We start from the raw sequence: 20,639 nt of genomic DNA, 5'->3' as shown, positions 1-20,639 counted from the left end.
CTTCTTTTTCTTCTTTTGGATATCCTTCAAAAAGAAGGTGCCCATCTATCGATTTAATTCGTTTTACAGCTATGATCTTCGTTTTCTTAGATTTCCTATACCGATATGTAATTGTTGTAGGGCCTATTGGCATGTTTAACCGAAATTCCATAATTCAATCCCTTATCAAAATTTACCTCGCTTTTGTATCGCTCTGGTTCTTCTGAAAACGTTTAACTTCTTTCAATATAACGACGGGGCTGATGTAAACAGGTGAGATTTAAGTTGAGTTTCAATCTGTAAAAATGAAGAATTTATAGCCGACTAATATTGTAAACATGTGCTTAACTGTCCGTCGACAGAAAAATCAATCTACCATAGACACCGCGCGCCAGTAACGATGATCTTTTTAAAAAGAACTGACTTAGAGATGGAAAAAATGCATTGCTTTGAAACGTTCGGGACATATATTCTAGCCCACTTAGCCGAATTTCCGATTTCTAGAATCCGAATTGAGACAGATTTTGATAGGAAAACGAACTGAAAAAATCGGGACCTTGGAATTTTCCGACTTCGGGATTGAAGAAAGACCAAAGTTAAAAATCTCTACCGGTACCCGAATTAAAACAGTTACAATAACGCCTAATTGTAGAACAACTGAAACTGATTTCGACTGACATTTTTCAATTTTAGTAATCCCCTCGTCTAGATTTTTCTGGATAACTGCCTGGACCTCGACCTAGATCCGGCTCCGTAATCAGAGGAATTGCAGTAGAACTGGCGTTAGTCGGCAAGCTCTACGGTTAGTACCGTTATACCGTAACGAATATTTCTAGCGTATTCGTACCGGTAAACGAAATAGTTGAGTCAAAATACTGTAAATAACGTGATTAAACATGCTTTGGGGGAATATGTTACTTCAATTGTCTGACCAATTTTATTGCTGTACTGAACGTGTATTCTAGAAAGACATTTTGGCTCATGGTCAGGCATATAGTACATTTGCCGGTAGGCAGTAGCAGTTATCAACATAAATTGAGGAAACTTTCAAATTATTTCAGTTGAATATTTTCCAAAGTATGTGAAAGATGCATTTAGGAATTTTCGAGTACCAGGTAGTATTTTGTTTTTGATTTATTACGGTAGGGCATACCGTACTGAATTATGACCGGGATAGTTATAATAGTGACGGAGCGTTGCGCAATAACCCTTGGAACATATTTCCATGATAATTCATTCATAGATCGGTTATATATTCTTTTCCGTATATCCGGACCAAATGCTATTGTTGTCCAGACTGACACTTTGTAGCCACCATAGTAAACTCTACGTTCGGCCTTCCATAATGGATATTTCGTTACGTTAAATTGCCATTATTCTCTGAAGCAACGGCCTCGTAATGTGTTCGACAAATATATAATATAAGTTCAGAACAGCATAGTAAACGAGAATTTGTAGGGACCATTCTGACCACGTGAATTGTGAAACGAAATCGAAAATAAATCCCTTAATCTGTTCCTTATAATATATAGGCTAACTTTGCTTCGTAAAATAGAATCGTAAACGTGTATTGATGAAAATAATGTATTAGCAACGACAACGCAGCAAATCGAATATAATAAAAATCGCACATTTATAGATGAAAACTTCGTTTCATTCGTCGTAAATACGTACATTTGTTGGCATAGTCGTAACTGGAGCTTCCCCGAAGTGGTTGCGTGAATAATTCCATGTTTGAAGTAAGTTTTGTAAAAGTGCATAGGTCTTCGTTTTAGTCATGTATAGTTTTAGTTTTGCGTGTGTGGGTGTTACTAAAACTATGCACTACTAAAACGAAGACCTATGCACCCGAGAAAAATAAACGAACATTTTACGTTTCCTTATGTATGTTTATATCGAGTAGGTCCCTATTGCCTATACTCATCGACAGAGGTGGTTGAATATACAGATAGCGCCCCTAGTTATGATTTCTAATGAGTGCATAGGTCTTCGTTTTAGTCATGCATAGGTTTAGTCTCGCAAAGTGCATAGGTCTTCGGTCTTCGTTTTAGTCATGCATAGTTTTAGTCTCGCAAAGTGCATAGGTCTTCGGTCTTCGTTTTAGTAGTGCATAGTTTTAGTCTCGCAAAGTGCATAGGTCTTCGGTCTTCGTTTTAGTAGTGCATAGTTTTAGTAACACCCGTCGCGCTCCTTCAAAATAGTCGCATGTAATGAACTGATAAGAATTATCTTGGTGAAATCTTTGTGCGCATCTCAGTGCGAAATTTAAACCAGCAAGGCAGAAACCCGTTAACGCTGCTTTGCAGCTATATTTATCTTGTTTAATCACTTTTCCACACAGTTTTTGTTAAAAGTGCAAAGGCAAGTTTACTAGTCCGGCGTTCGCGAGTCCGACAGGATTACGGGCATTTGTTTGTTACCACTTTTATATTATTGATTTCTTGTTATTCCGGTTATTTTGTTTAAGTATATTGCTGATCTGTTCATGTAACCAGAAGCGTCAATAAATAAATTTTGAATTGATCAAGTTTAAATCAAGGTCGTTGAGTCACGGGTGGCTACTAGAATTATGTTCGACTCGGAATCAGAGCTCAGACCACTATTCCATAATCTTCTATATCCTATAGTAAAAACAAGAAATTCGAGAGTTTAGTTCATATATAAGCGCGTAAATTCAGGGGAAATCCTGCTTATGGCTCATAGGCCAGCATCTTAGCTACGCATTGAAGTGGTTTTCGCCCCACATTCCAAACCTAACTTTTGAAATAATCAAACCTTTAGAAAGGAGGGGTATCCCAGTACAGGTATGCCAGTACATCCGAGCCAAATATCTAAGGGAATCCCCCACCGTGTTTGGTACTCTTACTCCAAGCAAAAAAAGTCCAGGGAATCCCTTATTTCATCATCAATCTGTCTCTCAGGATCAATGGATTTCATACATATAACCGAAATTCGTTACCTATCCCATTTGCAGAAATTATGGCAACATTTATGGGGGACCTCTTCTTCACTCTAGGTACTATTTTTGGGGTCCGGCCCTACGCATCTTCGAGCTACTAACCTAATTGTGGTCTGATGCCTGACTAGTACCCAAACAAAATCCAAGTTTTCTATCAATATCATCTAAGTCAAACATTCATTTCAAAATATGAATAAAACAATTATACAGCATTTTCTGAATACTTTATAGGTTTTTTCACTGATGGATATAAATATATGGCTATGGATAAAAATCAGAAACACAATCTTTAAGCATTTTCTGAAAAAAATGCCATTTACATCATCGAATTGGCTGAAACCTTTAGATTTGGCGTTTTCTTGCCCACAAGGCCTAATTCGAATGCACCCTACTGCGTCCACAGGCCTTTGCCTTTTATATACCAAGCGTAGCTGTCACCAGTACTAGTTAGAAAAAATATCACAACTGGCCTCTGACAATGTCCTTTCGGTTGCCATGGTTTCAACGAAAATATACATTTCCTCTACCCCTTAAATTCCTGACAGTATCTGGCACCAAAAAGTCAGCCAAACTAGATAACTAAATCAAAGAAAGCTGAATTAATGTGATTATTCTGCATGGGCAAGGATGGCCTTTATGAAATGGGATATGAGCCTAGACCGAGCCTACGAGAAAATATCTTACGATCTATGCCTAAAAGTTGACCGAAATCTGCGATTCAAGCCTTCTTCAAGCAAAGATATTACCAAATCCTACCATGAAACTGATTAAATTCAGCAAATTAGGTCTCAATGAATGCCTCAAGACGACTTATAGGGCCTATGTGCAAAAGATGTATAATATAAAAATTATTTGTGAAATTTCATCAAAACCTCAAAATTTGTCATTTTGGCTGTATTGGCTGTCAGAGCTCAGACCACTATTCCAAAATCTTCTATATCCTATAGTAAAAACAAGAAATTCGAGAGTTTAGTTCATATATAAGCGTGTAAATCCATGGGAATCCTGCTTATGGCTTATAGGCCAACATCTTAGTTACGCATTGAAGTGGTTTTCGCCCCACATTCCCAACCTAACTTTTGAAATAATCAAACCTTTAGAAAGGAGGGGTATCCCAGTACAGGTATGCCAGTACATCCGAGCCAAATATCTAAGGGAATCCCCCACCGTGTTTGGTACTCTTACTCCAAGCAAAAAAAGTCCAGGGAATCCCTTATTTCATCATCAATCTGTCCCTCAGGATCAATGGATTTCATACATATAACCGAAATTCGTTACCTATCCCATTTGCAGAAATTATAGCAACATTAATGGGGGACCTCTTCTTCACTCTAGGTACTATTTTTGGGGTCCGGCCCTACGCATCTTCGAGCTACTAACCTAATTGTGGTCTGATGCCTGACTAGTACCCAAACAAAATCCAAGTTTTCTATCAATATCATCTAAGTCAAACATTCATTTCAAAATATGAATAAAACAATTATACAGCATTTTCTGAATACTTTATAGGTTTTTTCACTGATGGATATAAATATATGGCTATGGATAAAAATCAGAAACACAATCTTTAAGCATTTTCTGAAAAAAATGCCATTTACATCATCGAATTGGCTGAAACCTTTAGATTTGGCGTTTTCTTGCCCACAAGGCCTAATTCGAATGCACCCTACTGCGTCCACAGGCCTTTGCCTTTTATATACCAAGCGTAGCTGTCACCAGTACTAGTTAGAAAAAATATCACAACTGGCCTCTGACAATGTCCTTTCGGTTGCCATGGTTTCAACGAAAATATGCATTTCCTCTACCCCTTAAATTCCTGACAGTATCTGGCACCAAAAAGTCAGCCAAACTAGATAACTAAATCAAAGAAAGCTGAATTAATGTGATTATTCTGCATGGGCAAGGATGGCCTTTATGAAATGGGATATGAGCCTAGACCGAGCCTACGAGAAAATATCTTACGATCTATGCCTAAAAGTTGACCGAAATCTGCGATTCAAGCCTTCTTCAAGCAAAGATATTACCAAATCCTACCATGAAGCTGATTAAATTCAGCAAATTAGGTCTCAATGAATGCCTCAAGACGACTTATAGGGCCTATGTGCAAAAGATGTATAATATAAAAATTATTTGTGAAATTTCATCAAAACCTCAAAATTTGTCATTTTGGCTGTATTGGCTGTCAGAGCTCAGACCACTATTCCAAAATCTTCTATATCCTATAGTAAAAACAAGAAATTCGAGAGTTTAGTTCATATATAAGCGTGTAAATCCATGGGAAATCCTGCTTATGGCTTATAGGCCAACATCTTAGTTACGCATTGAAGTGGTTTTCGCCCCACATTCCCAACCTAACTTTTGAAATAATCAAACCTTTAGAAAGGAGGGGTATCCCAGTACAGGTATGCCAGTACATCCGAGCCAAATATCTAAGGGAATCCCCCACCGTGTTTGGTACTCTTACTCCAAGCAAAAAAAGTCCAGGGAATCCCTTATTTCATCATCAATCTGTCCCTCAGGATCAATGGATTTCATACATATAACCGAAATTCGTTACCTATCCCATTTGCAGAAATTATAGCAACATTAATGGGGGACCTCTTCTTCACTCTAGGTACTATTTTTGGGGTCCGGCCCAACGCATCTTCGAGCTACTAACCTAATTGTGGTCTGATGCCGGAAAGAAAAGAAACGACAGAAAAGTATCAGGTGATTATCGATAGCCTACGGAACACACAGTTGACAAAAAGTGATGAGGCCGTTGCCGGTTGGTGTGTACTGGGGCTAAAATATACTGGTTGGTCAGTCGGTTCGGTTGTGAAGTGTGGGAAGATAAGAAAGCCTACGGTATTTATTTTTCTCTAGGCCTATTAGTAACCAATACCATTTTGAGTACGAAGTTCTTACCCGTACGTGACTGTACGGCGATCTCCATAGGTTGACCGTACGGCTGAGTACCCTACAAACGCTGTGACTTCCTATAATCTATGTACGCGCATGCGTGAAAGAATAGGGTCTGGGTTAGGTGAGGCTATTTGTAAATCAACTTTCATCCACCCTGCAGTTACGTTCTGTTACTCAGTGGGTAAATCACTAGAGTTCTGCTGGATCTTTTATGTGTTTGGATTCGAATCCCAATATTCCAAGTCGGTGCGTAAACGTACGGCTATGTGGAAATCACCGTATACGGTCACGTACGGGAAACAACAGCGTTTTAAGTATTAAGCGAGTACGATAACCCTACAATGATGTTTGTATAACGGGTGCCATTATCATATGGATAGGATTTGGTCAGGACTAACCTAAAGTCTTAGTCTATGCACTATTCACTCGATAATATTAAAACAATTCAGTGAAGTATTCACACGCAGAAAGGCTAATTGATTTGAGCCATGCAATTACATTTTACTCAGGCCTTCTCTGACCTGCTGACATTAATAGTCAAACCTAGATCCAAAACGTTCATGTGGTCACGGCTTGTATACCAGAAATCGTTGTAGGCCTGTACATTTTGCTGTACGTAGGTTTGGTATAAGTGTACGGTACAGCTGTACGCATTATACCAATGGGAATAGGGCCTATTGATTGGGCTTATTATTTCCTGCTTTAGAATACTGAAATAAGCCTAATGTTCATTCAAATATCCAACATCGGTGAAAGTTTGATTACTGTATACATGTACTGTAGGTTTTCATGTTGTATGAATATTTTACAGTTCAAATGGGTATGATGTTGATTCCAATGTCAAACACATGAAGTTGAAATTGAAATTGAAATTTATTTTCATTACGATGTTACATTATTGAACGATATAATAAGTATGATTAGACGAAAAAAATGTAACAGGATAATGGGGCTACACGGAGAGACTGAAACAGTCTATCTTAGCCGTATCACCCAGAAGCATCCACACAACATTCATCACACTCACACATCATGCACACAAGTAATTAACAGGCGAAAAGAAAAGAAAAAAAGTTTCACATATTACACATTAACATAGGTTTGTATAGAATGAAAATTTACAAAGTGTTGAATAATGATTTCATGTAGGTACGCTTAAAGGCAGGTTCGCTTTGAATAGTTTGAATTGATTCAGATAGAGTATTCCATAATAGGGGACCGGATATTTTGACAGAAGATTTTCTAGTTACAGTTCTGAAATAAGCTTTACACAGCTGATCCAAATATAACTGAAAATCTAGTTTATTTGATTTAATTATATTTTCCTTCTTTTCAAGAGGCCTTAAATTTCTCCAGCTCCATATCAACTTCTGATTGTGTTCATCATTCATGTTGAATTTAGAAATCGGCAACACATGATCAATATGAAAGTATTCACCATAGTTTTTTTCATTCATTTTATCGTCGAATTGATATACATTCCATGATTTGAGAAATTCATCTGAACACCCCAATAAATTAGAGAGTGTAACTGAATGCGCTTGTTTACTGAATAATTTTGTTAATCTATTACTTAGACATTGTTTCATTTTAAAATTAAAATCTGTTTGATATCTTTCTTTATGATATCTATTTTGATACGCTTTAACGCGTTCTGGATTATTTTCCTTCCATTGCTTGATTTTATCGTTGCGTGCTTCAATATTATCTCTATAATATTGTTGATTATTCTGATTATAACAGCTTTTGCAATTATGATGTAAACCATCTTTACCAATCTTACGTTTATAATAATCTGTAAATGGCTTACTTATTTTACATTTGCAACATGTCTTCTGATATATATTTATAACACCATTATTATTGTTTGTAATATTGATAATTTGTGCTTGTGTACTTTCCATTTATGATACATATTTTTATTAAAATTTGATTAACACGTTATAATCCTGTTCATTATTTCCTTTTCTTTTGTTTCTTCTCTTTTAAATTTTAAGTATTCTTCTAAATTGCAGCCATAAGCAAATGGATTTAGACTTACCTTTTCAATTTCTTCAATAAACATCTCGTGGTACTCAGATCTTAAACATTTCATCTTGTGTTTTCTAACTTCTTCATTGAATATACAATTGACGTAATCTTTGAAATGAATATTCTTTTCTACTACGCTTTTGATAATTCCTTTCAATTTCTTTGATTCATGAGTTTTGGTTTTATAACTATACATTTTAGATCGAATTCCAATGAACTCTATCATTTCTTCACCTCCTAATTCATCCTTAAACTTCCCTGGCACCTTTTTATTATCATTGTTAAACAATTCATGAGCTTTTGGATAGTTACTGGAATCAAAATGATGTTTTAATGTTTTCAAATCATCTGTGATATTATTAGTTTTTATCTTTAATATGTAACTGTCGGTATCAAAATATAAGATTTCTATATGCTTTTCTCCAAAATGAGGTTGTAATACGTTATAGTAAAATTCATACATTAATAATTTTGATATTTCTAAAACTGAAGCACCACCATAAATTGGTTTATTAAATTCGATAGAAGTTCTTTTCATTTTTACAGCTGCAAAATTTTCATCAAATATTCTGTAACCAATAAATTTTGGATATGTTTGTAAATGTCTAATTCTTTTACCATTACTAACTAACTCAATATCATTTCTATTTCTAATATTTTCACAAGTCTTACCATAGAATGCATTATTCATTAACTTGAAGAAATCTTTCTCGAAATCAGTTTAAGCTTTAGTTCTCTGTTTGGTCTTAAAATCTATATATTTTTCTAACCATTTAGATTGACTGAATGAAATATATCTATGTACTTTTTTAGAACCATTCCTTGATTCAAATAGAATTTTAACATTCTATAATGTACTACGTAATTATATTTATCTTCCCGAGTTACCATTAACTTTTCTGTATGAATATGATTTTCAGGTTTAATTCTTTTTTGATAATTTGATAATTCTTCATGTGTTACAGTTTTATGTTTGGGACAGTAAGCTAGATTTCTAGATTTAAATTTTTTTATCTTCAGGATATTCTAAATCTACAACAAAGAAGTAACCAGTATCTGAATCATCTGCAATATCTAAAATTCTTTTCTTCCAATCAAATTTATCATTATTTTCATGTTGTAAAACTTCAGTTATTTCAAATACTCCATAAGGTTGAGGTTCCATCATTGCCCAACCATATAGATTATTTGCATCTATATATAATAACTTATAACCAGGGTTATCATTTACATTGACATATCAATCGCCTAATACACCTGAAACGCCTCCTCTTATAGATTTTTCAAATAATAATAATTGATCTATATTTGTTAACAAATCCATTTTTATATCTGTAAATTTTAAACCACAGTCCCAAGTTAATCCTGGACTAGAATAACAATGACATGGATCAATATTAAAATATTTTAGATTTACATCTCTAAACCTTTCGAATATATCAGTTAATAATAACGCAAGTGATTTTAGATATAAATCTACTAATTCTCCATGATTTTTCATTCTAAAATGATTCCAAATATTCAATGTTCTATCATAGACTTCATCTTTAACATATTCATTTTTTAATTCATCATAGAATTGTTCTTTTAATAATTCATTATTGTTAAAATCATTATGCGATTTATAAAATGAATATGGAATTGTTCCCTTATATCTCATTAATTGAAAATCATAATTATTTGGATAGTGTTGTTTTAATAGTTTTAATTCATCATCAACTAATGATTTTGATAAATTATCTAATGAACAACTTAAAAATCTATATGAATCTATAAATCTTAGACACCCAAATTGGAAAAATATATAATTCTCAGATGTTTTAGCTAACATCTTAAATTTATATGTTGGTATTTTATCCTTTGATCTAATTAAATTTACTCTTACTATTTCATTATTGATCTCTTATATTTTTTGGCATGGCTGTTTGATAAATAAATGAGCATCATACCCTGATAAATTATGAAATATTACTGGAACAAAGTTAATTTTCTTAGCTTGTAAGTTACAATTCTCAAGTGCTGCACCTCTAAACTTTCCATTCAAATGATCATGGTCTCTAACTTTTTTATCTTTAAGATTATATATCTTTTCACAATAATAACTTTTATCAGCAAACTCAAATTCTTCTTTATCTTCTTCTGTCATAACTATTTCTTTATTTGTATCTAATAGTTTACTAAATTTGATTTCATACTCAATTAATAAGTCACAAAAATGATTGATTACATTTTCATTTCTATAATTATAATATTCACTTTTGATTAGTTCTGGATAATCAGATTTAATATATAACCCGAAAGCTGCAGCTGATTGATGAATCTTTTTAATTGTATTTGTTATTAGAGGATCTGAATAATCAATTATATCATTTTCAGAATTTAATTTCTTTCTTTTATAATATATTTCTTTTCTATCTTGATCAGTTAATTCTTTATTGAGTGATTCAAAATCTCCATATATTACAGATGGTACTTTATTCTTGAAATCATATTTTCGAATTCTAATACTTTATCCTTTTCATTTGGTAAAGCTATTTTACAATAATCATGATTTTCACATAATTGTTTTTGATTTGATAATGCACTTTCGGTTCTGAATTTAGTTATAAATTTTCTACATAGATATATTTTATTATCAAAATCATTTTCTGATTTGAAAAATAAATCAATTCTTTTAATCCACATATAATGATTCTCATAATATATTATATCTATAACATCATTTGAATCATAATCTTTTGTTAGGTATAAAGGCTCTAATGTAAAATGTTTAATATTATTACCTTTTGTTTTTGGTAATTTCACTAAATCAAACACATTTATCTTTATATTATTATCTCTCTATTTTTGGGATATTTTTAATTCTAACAGGATAATTATCTATCCTATAATTATTTTCAAATTGTATATAATTTGATAATCTAAAACTATGTGTAATATCTTCTGTTGGATGTAAGCAACTTATAATTGTCCATAGAAAACATTTATCATCAGAATTTTGTACATTTATAACAGCATTAGTTTTAAATGGTAATTTGATATAACTTGTTCCATTTATATTATCATCTTTATAATATGATTAATTATTTTCATCTATTGGTTTTGATTTAGTTAACTTATTATATTTTGTATTGTATACATGTAAAGTCGTAAATATTATTTCATCAAATATTAAACCTGATCCTTCAAAATATTTCTCTTCTATCTTATTTTTCATTTCATTATAACATTTACCTAATTTATCATCTATATGCTGGTTTGAAATGATATGTTGTGAATGAGAATTTATATTATATATTGGTTTATCTTCAGATTTTAGAAATTTAACTTTAGCCGATATACTAAACTTAGGGTATTCTACGTCTGTAATTATTCTTATAATATTTTTCATATTTTCTAAATGTTTTTTATTTTCTTCTAATGTTTTGCCTTTATGAAATTTAAATTCAATAGCAGCTGGTCCAATATCACTTTCAAATGCTTCGGTTATTTATATTTCTTTTTTTATTATCTAATGAATAAATATAATTTCTAACATTTTCCATATATGATTTCTTATTATTTAGAGTATCTTTTATTCTTATAATTGTCTTCGGTTTATTATTATCATTATCAAAATAATCTTCACCTAAAATATCATTATTCATATTTCTAATATGCCTTTTAGATTTTAAATGTTCTTTATAATATCTTTTATCACTGAATGATTGATTACATGTATCACATTTGTATGTTTCTTTTTCATTCTTCAATTCATCTAATTTAGTTTCTAATATATCATCTTTATATTTTAACTTTAATTTATTCTCTAAATGTGTTTTAGTTTTATTATGTCTTGCTTTTTGAGATTTATCTATATCAACTTTACATGTTGAACAGTAGTACTTATTTGCTTCCATTTTAATATCCAATTTTTCATTCTTACCCTTATATATGAAATAGAAATCACCAGAACATAATTCTTCAAAATCTTCACTTGATAATCTATGAAATCTATCTGGTAAATATGTTCTGAATTTATATTTATTTCCTTTTAATCCTTCATATTCTAAGTGGATAACTTATTTATCTCCATATTTGGTAGTAACTGTATTAATATTTGTAATTAAATATTTCTTATGAATTGTTAATTCTGTTAACTTCTTAAATTTATAATCTACTGATTTGACATTTGTAGTATCTTTTATTCTATCTAGATATGATTTGTTGTTCTCACTGTGTATTTGTTTACTCTCCATTTTAATATCAAATTTTTTATTAAAATTGATTTTAGAAGTTATTCATTTTTATATTTTAAGAGTAATAGGGAATATGTTGTTTCGTATCAAAGGTTGAAAGGTCGAAAAATAAATTCGAGTGTGCGAGAATTTATTTTTCGACCTTTCAACGGAGCCTCTCGGAATGGCTCTGGGGGCTGCCGATGCATGCGTTCGTGGTAAATGTTATAAGAGAGCTTTCAAATAGTACATACGGTTTTTGGGGAAGGGTAAACAAATACGGTAATGTAAAACTTTGTACGGGGAGGGGTCAAAGTAAAATGTACGTACTATTCTGACAGGGACTCTCTTAAGAAAATGTATGTGAGAGATATCAAAAAATAATGTCAAACAGTAATGCAAAATCTCGGCAATTTTCAATTAATCGTCCCTCAATTTAAGGATAATATCATACAATTCGTTGGTTGAATGGAGGAGCTTTTTAAATAAACTTACGGGTGGCGTGGTCAGTATAGAAAGTTCAAAGATCGAACGAGGAGGGGCCTAAAAACGGCTGGGGCAGAATTTACTGTTAGTTTTTTGAATGATAGGTTTTGTACCACAGACAGGTCAGACGGAGTAGGGGAGGTGTGGGGTTGGTTACAAGAACTCTAAACACTTGAAGCATTTAGATTCATCTACGATCGTAGTAGCTCAAAACTTTTGACTAGTCGCCTCAAAAAAACTAGTTGAAGTGAAGCAACATGAAAAATATGGCGGCTTTTCGTGGTGCATGATGGGAGTGGAAATTACGGAATCGGACTTGAACTTGGACTGACATTTAACGCCAATGTAGATATTATATTTGTTTCAAATTCTTAAGGTTAAAATAGACTGGTTACCGGTCTCTATCTTCAATTAGAGACCGGTTGTGCCCATCCTCTATTTTACATTTTCGATCCATATCAAATAAGGTCAAACATGTAAAGTAGCAAGTTACTTCCTGGTTAAGATGGCGTCTCTTCGAATTTGCTTAGCTTCGAGCGATATCAAAATTATCCTTTACAATGGACAGAAAGACATTAATTGCGTAAGTATCAGATAAATCCGCTGATAATTTACCTAGTACTCGCCATACAAACTAACAAGGATCGAAATCTAATGCGCGGTGAGCTCTGCCGCGACCGTCACCGAATACAGAACATTCTGAAGGAACAGGGGACATCCTTTCTGAGATGTATTTAGTGAATTGATGTTTTAATACAGTTGACTGAATAAAGTTTACAATCGTTGAACTCCTTAGCGCTTTTTGAGATCAGATATTTGGATCCACCTCAGTCTACTGATTTGCTGATACAGACAGCAAGTTGGGACAGTCAAATTAAGAGACTTGGTCAAGACAAGTTACTGAGATCACACTGGAAATTCGCAATATCCTCTCTACTCATGGACCACACAATGTCAATGTTGACTTTGCTAGAAATCGATTATAAAATTCATCACGACCAATTCTTTTTCACTGAATTCGATATTTATTGTTCACTTCTGGTACGAAATCTTGTTCAGCCCCTGACAAGAGAATAAGCAATTGACAAGAGAATAAGCAATGACACTATGTATTTCATGACATAGAACAGAAGTTTTTTTTTTATGGACAAATTGGGACGATCCTGATATCCCTGATTTGAATGATAGTGTCTTTAGAATCATAAAGACCAAGTCTCGACCAGACAGATAATCCAATCACAATCCAAATTGAAGGCTCGCTAGTGCAGTTATTCACAGAATCCAGCTCTTTAAACCTCATCAGATTATCAGATCGTGAGCAGTGGAGAAATGAAGTACACAACATCTTGGCGCAGCGGCGCTTGCTGATGTAACTGATGATGATGAGTTTATCAGAATCAAGGAGTTTCACCGCCTGTTATTTGGAATCTCATTTCATGACAGCTAGTGCTGATTCTTTATTCTCTTTGATTACTGCATGATGTTATCATTCTGAAATCAAAATACATATCACACTTACAATTAAACCTGGATTGACTTTACAATTAATGGTTCAGAATGCATTTTTCAAACTTACCTTGATGCATTGCAATCTATTATTTTCATGTTGAGCTAATTTAATATGCATTACTTCAATTTCTTAAAACATCCTACGAGTTGTGACTCACAAAATCATCACTAAAACGCTCACAATAATCTACAATAGATAATCAATAGTGTTTGTGAAATAGAATATTCAATGTTCACATTTTTACGAAGTAAGTAGGTGAAGTTACCTTGTTAAGTAAGTAGGTGAAGTTACCTTGTTGATGTCATTATTTTCATTGGATCAACTGCTGATGTCCAATATCACATTAAGAACAATCAATCAATCGCCTCGAGTGAACAAACAAGCCTCTGCTGTAACGTTCAGTATGTCAGTAGTGGTATAGTAGTAGTGTATGCATTGTTGTTTCCATCCACCAGTCCAAATTGCTGATTGACGACCGGTAGGTTTCGACGGCGCTGTCACGCAGCCATCCTCAATTGAATACCGATATTTTCGGTACCACACGCTGAACAAGTGCCTGCAGAAGCGTTACCTGGCAGTTTTAACGGAATTTCTTTCTTCATTGGTATAAAAAATTACTTTAAAGAGGTCCATGGAACGTAAATTGAGACACTGTGTAGGCGGCCATGTTACATTGTTCACGTGATGAAATACTGAAATCTGATTGGATCCGTAAAATCCGCGGAAGATGGCGGACGGGCAAAACCTGTCCCATAGTCCCATATTGAATGGGACAGGCAACCAATCTAAAGGTTAAAATTGACCAAAATTTATGCGTTTTATCAACAAAAAATAACATTTAGAGTAATTTTAGAGAGACATACTGAATTTTCACATTTTATTAATTTAGTCCGTATTGGAAATCCGGATTGTGGCAATCAATTCAAATCAAATAAATAAATTCTTCGGTTCGCGATTCAAATCATCAAAAAATATTATTAAAAAACACGTTATACGTTTCAACAAGGTACGGTAACTAATTTATTAATTTTAATACAAAGGTTTGATATGACACTAAAATCAGTTGTTGCATTGCAATTAACAGGAGTTAACCTCTATATGATACTTTAGCGTGAGACGTTGTAGGTAACCGGCAACAACGACTGGTATTCAGAGTAATAAAGAGGGCAGCGGAATCGATGGATAGGAACTAGACTTAGCAATCAAAAGGTGGTTGTGAGTGATACGATATAGTCAAACCGGCAACGAGTTAGAGACCGGCAACCAGTCTAAAGATATGGTTAGATCTATTTTCTAGACGTGGGTCCGAGGTGTCATGGCGTCATGAGTCCTGATGACATCATCGATGATTTTCAAGGTCGTGTGGAGCTCGCGTCTGAAAGAGTCACTTGACCTGTTCTAATGGGTTGTTGGTAGATCCCATTCGAGATCGTCGATGACTCAGAAACTGTCACCGAAACCGATTCCAAGGCATGTCGGCAATGTAAATATTTACAATAAACATACGCACGTGCGTACGGTCGTATGATATTTCTTCTCGTAAATGTGTTCTTATTCTCTTTTTATGTTTTCCTTTAGTTTTTTTCTTATCACTTAAAAAAACTTTTTCTCTTTAAAAGCCTGATTATATGTTTCATTTTTTTCTGAACTCCACAAGAACAAAACAAAGATGTGGTATTCTATGTGAATTTCACCATTAAACCACTTTATTTATGAATGTACATCAACCCTGAAATCAACAATACATACTGACAAACCACAAACCGCAGTTATACCTCTTAGGTTATAATTCTGAATCTTCTGGCACTTAAAATCGAAAGCGGCTGACTCTTTATTTAACTTAGGCCAAATTGGCTGATTTACTTTAGTGACGGCCAAACTCGTGATATTTTCAGGGCAAGCATAATCCTTCTTAATATCAGAATTTTCTCCACTAAACCCTGTAATCAGTTTATCAACGGCTTGTGCTAACTGTTGATTTTTTATTGGGGGTCCGACATTTTTAAGACCCTCCATCTCTGACATAATACAGGTCATGAAGTCAAGTCTTTTCTTCATCTTTAAAAACTCTGTCAAAACAGGATCGACATGACTTTCAGATAAAGTCTCTGGCTGGGATGAACTTGAGCTATTTGACGTAACAACTCGACGAGAAATTTTAGGAATTGCTTTCAATTTAGTTGCTTTGTCCTTATCTTTTTTATCAACACTTGCAGCTCGAGTGTCCTTATTCGAAGACTCATAATAGTCAGACAGAAGGAGGAAAGACTGACTCCGTCCTTCATCAATAGCCTGTTGAACCGACATTTCGTCAGCCACGAGACCAGCAGAACAAGCTGACTCATCCTCATTGGCGACCGTAATTTCAGACCCAATGTCAAGCAAATCTAATTTTTATAAGCCGCCATGGCAAAAAACATACAAATTCAAAATACCTTACAACAGTAGGTAAAGAAAAAGTAAACAAATATAGATAAATAATATGTTTCCCCTTACAACAGTAGGTGACCACCGATAACGAACCGAAATAAATTTGATGAGATTGTCGGAAACAACGATGTTATTGGTACTACTGAACTGTCAATCAATATGACCTATATGTAACACTGCATGCAGCCCCCTTTCCCGCCACTTGGCACTGTAATAAAGTTTCTCATACTGTACACACGGAATTCTTCTCAGCTGTTCTCGATCCTGTTCTAGTGGAATCTTTACCACATTTTTGGTGCGGTGACCAGGATGGCAGCTCAGGACAAACGCTTGATGCAAAACCGCACGACGAACAGAGGACTTTTGACTAAAACAATTTCTAAAATTCAAACTATTCTTGGAAACGACGCGATCTCGGAATTCGATCGCGATCAGCTACTCGCAGCCATGGAGACGCACAAGGAGAAAATTAACATCCTCGCCGATCTAGATCAAAGACTCCTACTGACCGTCGAGGAGGCGGACTTGGATACATTTATTACGGACGCAGACGAATACCTAACGGATATCAAAGAGAATTTCCGGGTACTACAAAGACAAATCGATAGAAGGTTAGCTGCAGATCAACACGATACCAGCTTGATCTCAGATCAGTCTGCGCGCAGCGACCGTAACTCGCGACGAACGGTCAACTTACCAAAACTCTCCTTAATGAAATTTGATGGAAATATACAGAACTGGTTGGAATTCTTCGATTCCTTTAATTCGGCAGTTGGGATGGACGAAAACCTTACTGACGTCCAGAAATTCCAATACGTACTGGCTCAAACAACGGACGAAGCGGCTCAGGTGATAAACGGATTATCACTCACCGATGGTAACTACTATCACGCGTTGGAATTACTCAAAGATCGACACGGTAAACCTCGTGTTATCATCGGCGCATATATGCGCGCGCTGTGGGAGCTTGAACCACCTAGCGCCAACCACCAATCATTACGTAACTTTTACGACCGTTTTGTGGCTTACATAAGAGGTTTAAGATCTCTGGGTAAACCAGAAGAAACATACTGATACGCCGGTCACAATCCTCTCTTTAATCGTTATCTATAAAGTACTTGAGTAAGGCCCTGGCGAGAGAACGTGTCCGTGCACAAATCCGAATGTATAAATTGAAATACCGGATGATAATATTGAAGATAATATATTTTATTTACCTTGAACACAGAATGATTTTCCTAATCCCTATTGTATATGAATCCCTATCGTTCCGAAGCTTCTCCTGTCCTGCTGTCGACACTCGTCTTACTAAGGTACAGATTCTCTCGAGTGACTGCTCTCTCAAGATGCGGGTCCCTTTTATAGAAAGAATCGGCATTCTTAAAATACTCTCCCACTCGACTTTTGGCAAGGAGCAGCAACCTTACTGTCATGACTGTTTTGGTCATATAGAATTTGGCCTTAATGATTCGCTGATCTCAAAACTGATTTGCTAAACTAACTTTTTCCTTCCAACCCTCCTGTCATGACGCGTTGTGATTTACTCACTCCTTGCTAGTCGTTGTTGAGAGAGCAGCTATTGTCTGTGAATTACCAACGAGCGCATACAGACAACAGAAACTTCAGACAGCTAGTTTTAACATTTAACACAAATTAATTTTTCTAAAACATTAGCGATTATTAACAATTTGTTCTTTAACAACATCTAGATTACTCAAATTAAATATCTTTTCAAAACTTTGTTTTCTTTTCTAATTACAGTACAAATTCATTGTTTCTTTTTTAATTATTATAATTAACTACGATTCGGAATACATTGTGATTGATTATCAATTCTTAAATTATTTGAAATACTTATACTAATTATTTTATCTACAATTTAACTAATTCTATTTTAATACAGGATAAGCAAAACAACCACATCTTCCTAAACATCCGGTTTTTCCTTTTACGGAAAGTAGCCGGGAATATCATCAAGTATCAGCGTGATCCCTTCACGAGCCTCATTATAAATACACTCCATTGTTCCGACCCAACCAAATATGGTTCCAACTATTTAAAAGTTTTATATAAAGATTTTCTGAATGTTTGCCAGATCTCACAGCAGAAGAACCGAGAAAGAATTGTTGTTTATAGACTGATTTATGGTTTGCGTTGGTAGATGAAAGCATCAAACAAGAACTTTCGTAATTCTTACTACTAGTACGTTCTTGTCTGACGGCTTTAACGTAACCCCCACGCATACGGAAACAACATTAAGAACATTTCTAAATACTACGAAACATTTTCAAATACTACGAAAATCTAGCTGTGGATCAATACGGAGATTTACTCGTGCCTGTCGTATTGGATAAGTTACCCGGTCATATCCGCCAACAAATGACGAGACAACGCGGAAACAATGGTTGGATTATCGTCGACCTCAGAACTTCGCTACCAAAAGAAATCGAAGCCCTTCGCGCGGGGGATACGCTAAACAACGACTTTCAAGACCACGATCTCACTTACCCAACCGCAGCCTTCCATACCCGTGTATCTACGTCCAAGCAGAAAACATTCTCACGATCTAATTGCGCTTACTGTAAATCGAACAACCATAATTTATCACGAATGTCGCGTTGTCAACGGACCCGGAAAAAGGCGAGAAACAGTAATTCGAGACCGCTTATGCTTTAACTGTTTAGGTTCACACCGTTCCGCCGACTGCAAATCCAAATACAGATGCCGAAATTGCCAACGGAAACATCATTCATCTCTATGTGACCCGACGAGAAACCACATGGCAACGCAACCGCTACGAACTAACACTGACTCACAAACTACCACCCATCAAGTGGAAGTAAAACTCCTACTGGAGGAGCCGTTCTACTAAAAACAGCGTTCGCCCGTATCTCTTCTGAATCGACATCAATTAATGCGATCATCTCATTTGACGAAGGTGCCCAAAGATCCTTCATCACACAGAAAATGGCAAAAGCCTTACATCTAGTGTCAAATGAGTCCGAAGACATTCAGATATCGGCCTTTGGTGGTATATCAGGACCTGCTCGGTCTTTAGACGTCGGGACCATAAAGCTAAATACCAGTGATGGAGATTTGAAAATTCGAACCCTGATTGTGCCGTCGATTTGTCGAAAACAAACGCGAGGAAATAAATCTACAACGTTTCTGGAACCTGGAAACAATCGGGATCAAAGATGACGCGCATACAACCGGAACTGCAGTCAGCAAATCCATGTCGAATTACTGTCAGACACACTTGCGCTTTGAAAATGGAAAATACACCGCGAAGCTACCCTGGAAAGATGACCACGCCCCCTTGCCAACCAACCGAATGGTGGCTGAGAGACGAACACGTGGTATGATCCGCCGACTTGAACCGGAAATGCGAAGCGTCTACAATAATATTATCAACGAACAACTATCACGTGGCTTAATCGAAGAAGTCGAAAACGACGATCACTCGGGACACTACTTACCTCACCGTGGGGTAAAAAGGGACTCACTAACCACACCTATGAGAATAGTATTCGACTGCAGCTGTAAGTCCGGACATGAACCTAGTTTGAACGATTGCTTTGAGACTGGACCGTCATTGCTTAACGATCTAGCGTCGATCATAATACGCTTCCGATTACACAAATTCGCGATATCTGCAGACATTGAGAAAGCTTTCCTACAAATCGGCCTTGATTCAAACGATCGAAAATTCACAAAATTTCTTTGGCTTTCCGACCAATCAAACCCAGAAAGTGAATTGAAGGCTTACCAATTCCGTTCAGTTCTCTTCGGAGCGGTTTGCAGCCCATACATCATAAACGTCACCGTGAAATCACATTTACGCAGTATAGATACGGAAACCGCTCGGGATATCTCTGATAACATATACGTTGATAACGTTGTCACGGGTGTAAGCTCCGATACCGAAGCGCTTCGATTCTACCACGAATCCGTCGACATTACCAAATCCGCCGGACTCAACCTACGATCCTGGGCAACTAACTCCGGAAAATTACGTGAACAACTAGAAACCGATGAAGTGGCCGACTAAAATACCGAATCGAAAATTCTTGGCTTAATCCGGAACACCCAACGGGATTCTATCGGATTTCCACATAAGCTT

General features: G+C 35.3%; 1 protein-coding gene and 1 long non-coding RNA gene across 2 annotated transcripts; one reads left to right on the top strand and one right to left on the bottom strand.

Annotated features, from left to right (window-relative positions):
- LOC141907896 (uncharacterized) lies at positions 1-1,746 on the bottom strand. The gene is made up of 3 exons (XR_012619556.1): positions 1,654-1,746; positions 177-276; positions 1-95 (listed from the first exon to the last, which is right to left on the bottom strand). It is a non-coding gene; the product is annotated as an uncharacterized LOC141907896 (long non-coding RNA).
- An 18,104-nt stretch (positions 1,747-19,850) lies between these two features.
- LOC141907760 (uncharacterized) lies at positions 19,851-20,567 on the top strand. The gene has a single exon (XM_074797502.1). It carries the CDS (start codon positions 19,851-19,853, stop codon positions 20,565-20,567), a length of 717 nt encoding a protein of 238 aa, XP_074653603.1.
- The last annotated feature ends 72 nt before the right edge of the window (positions 20,568-20,639 follow it).

The sequence above is a fragment of the Tubulanus polymorphus genome, chromosome 6 (genome assembly GCF_964204645.1).
Source record: "Tubulanus polymorphus chromosome 6, tnTubPoly1.2, whole genome shotgun sequence".
Taxonomy (NCBI): domain Eukaryota; kingdom Metazoa; phylum Nemertea; class Palaeonemertea; order Tubulaniformes; family Tubulanidae; genus Tubulanus; species Tubulanus polymorphus.
The sequence above is the reverse complement of the archived record's forward strand: the minus strand, read 5'-3'. Positions and strand labels throughout refer to the sequence as shown.

Coding starts and splice junctions, on each gene's coding strand:
- LOC141907760 (XM_074797502.1), top strand. CDS start 19,851: ATGGTGGCTGAGAGACGAACACGTGGTATGATCCGCCGACTTGAACCG.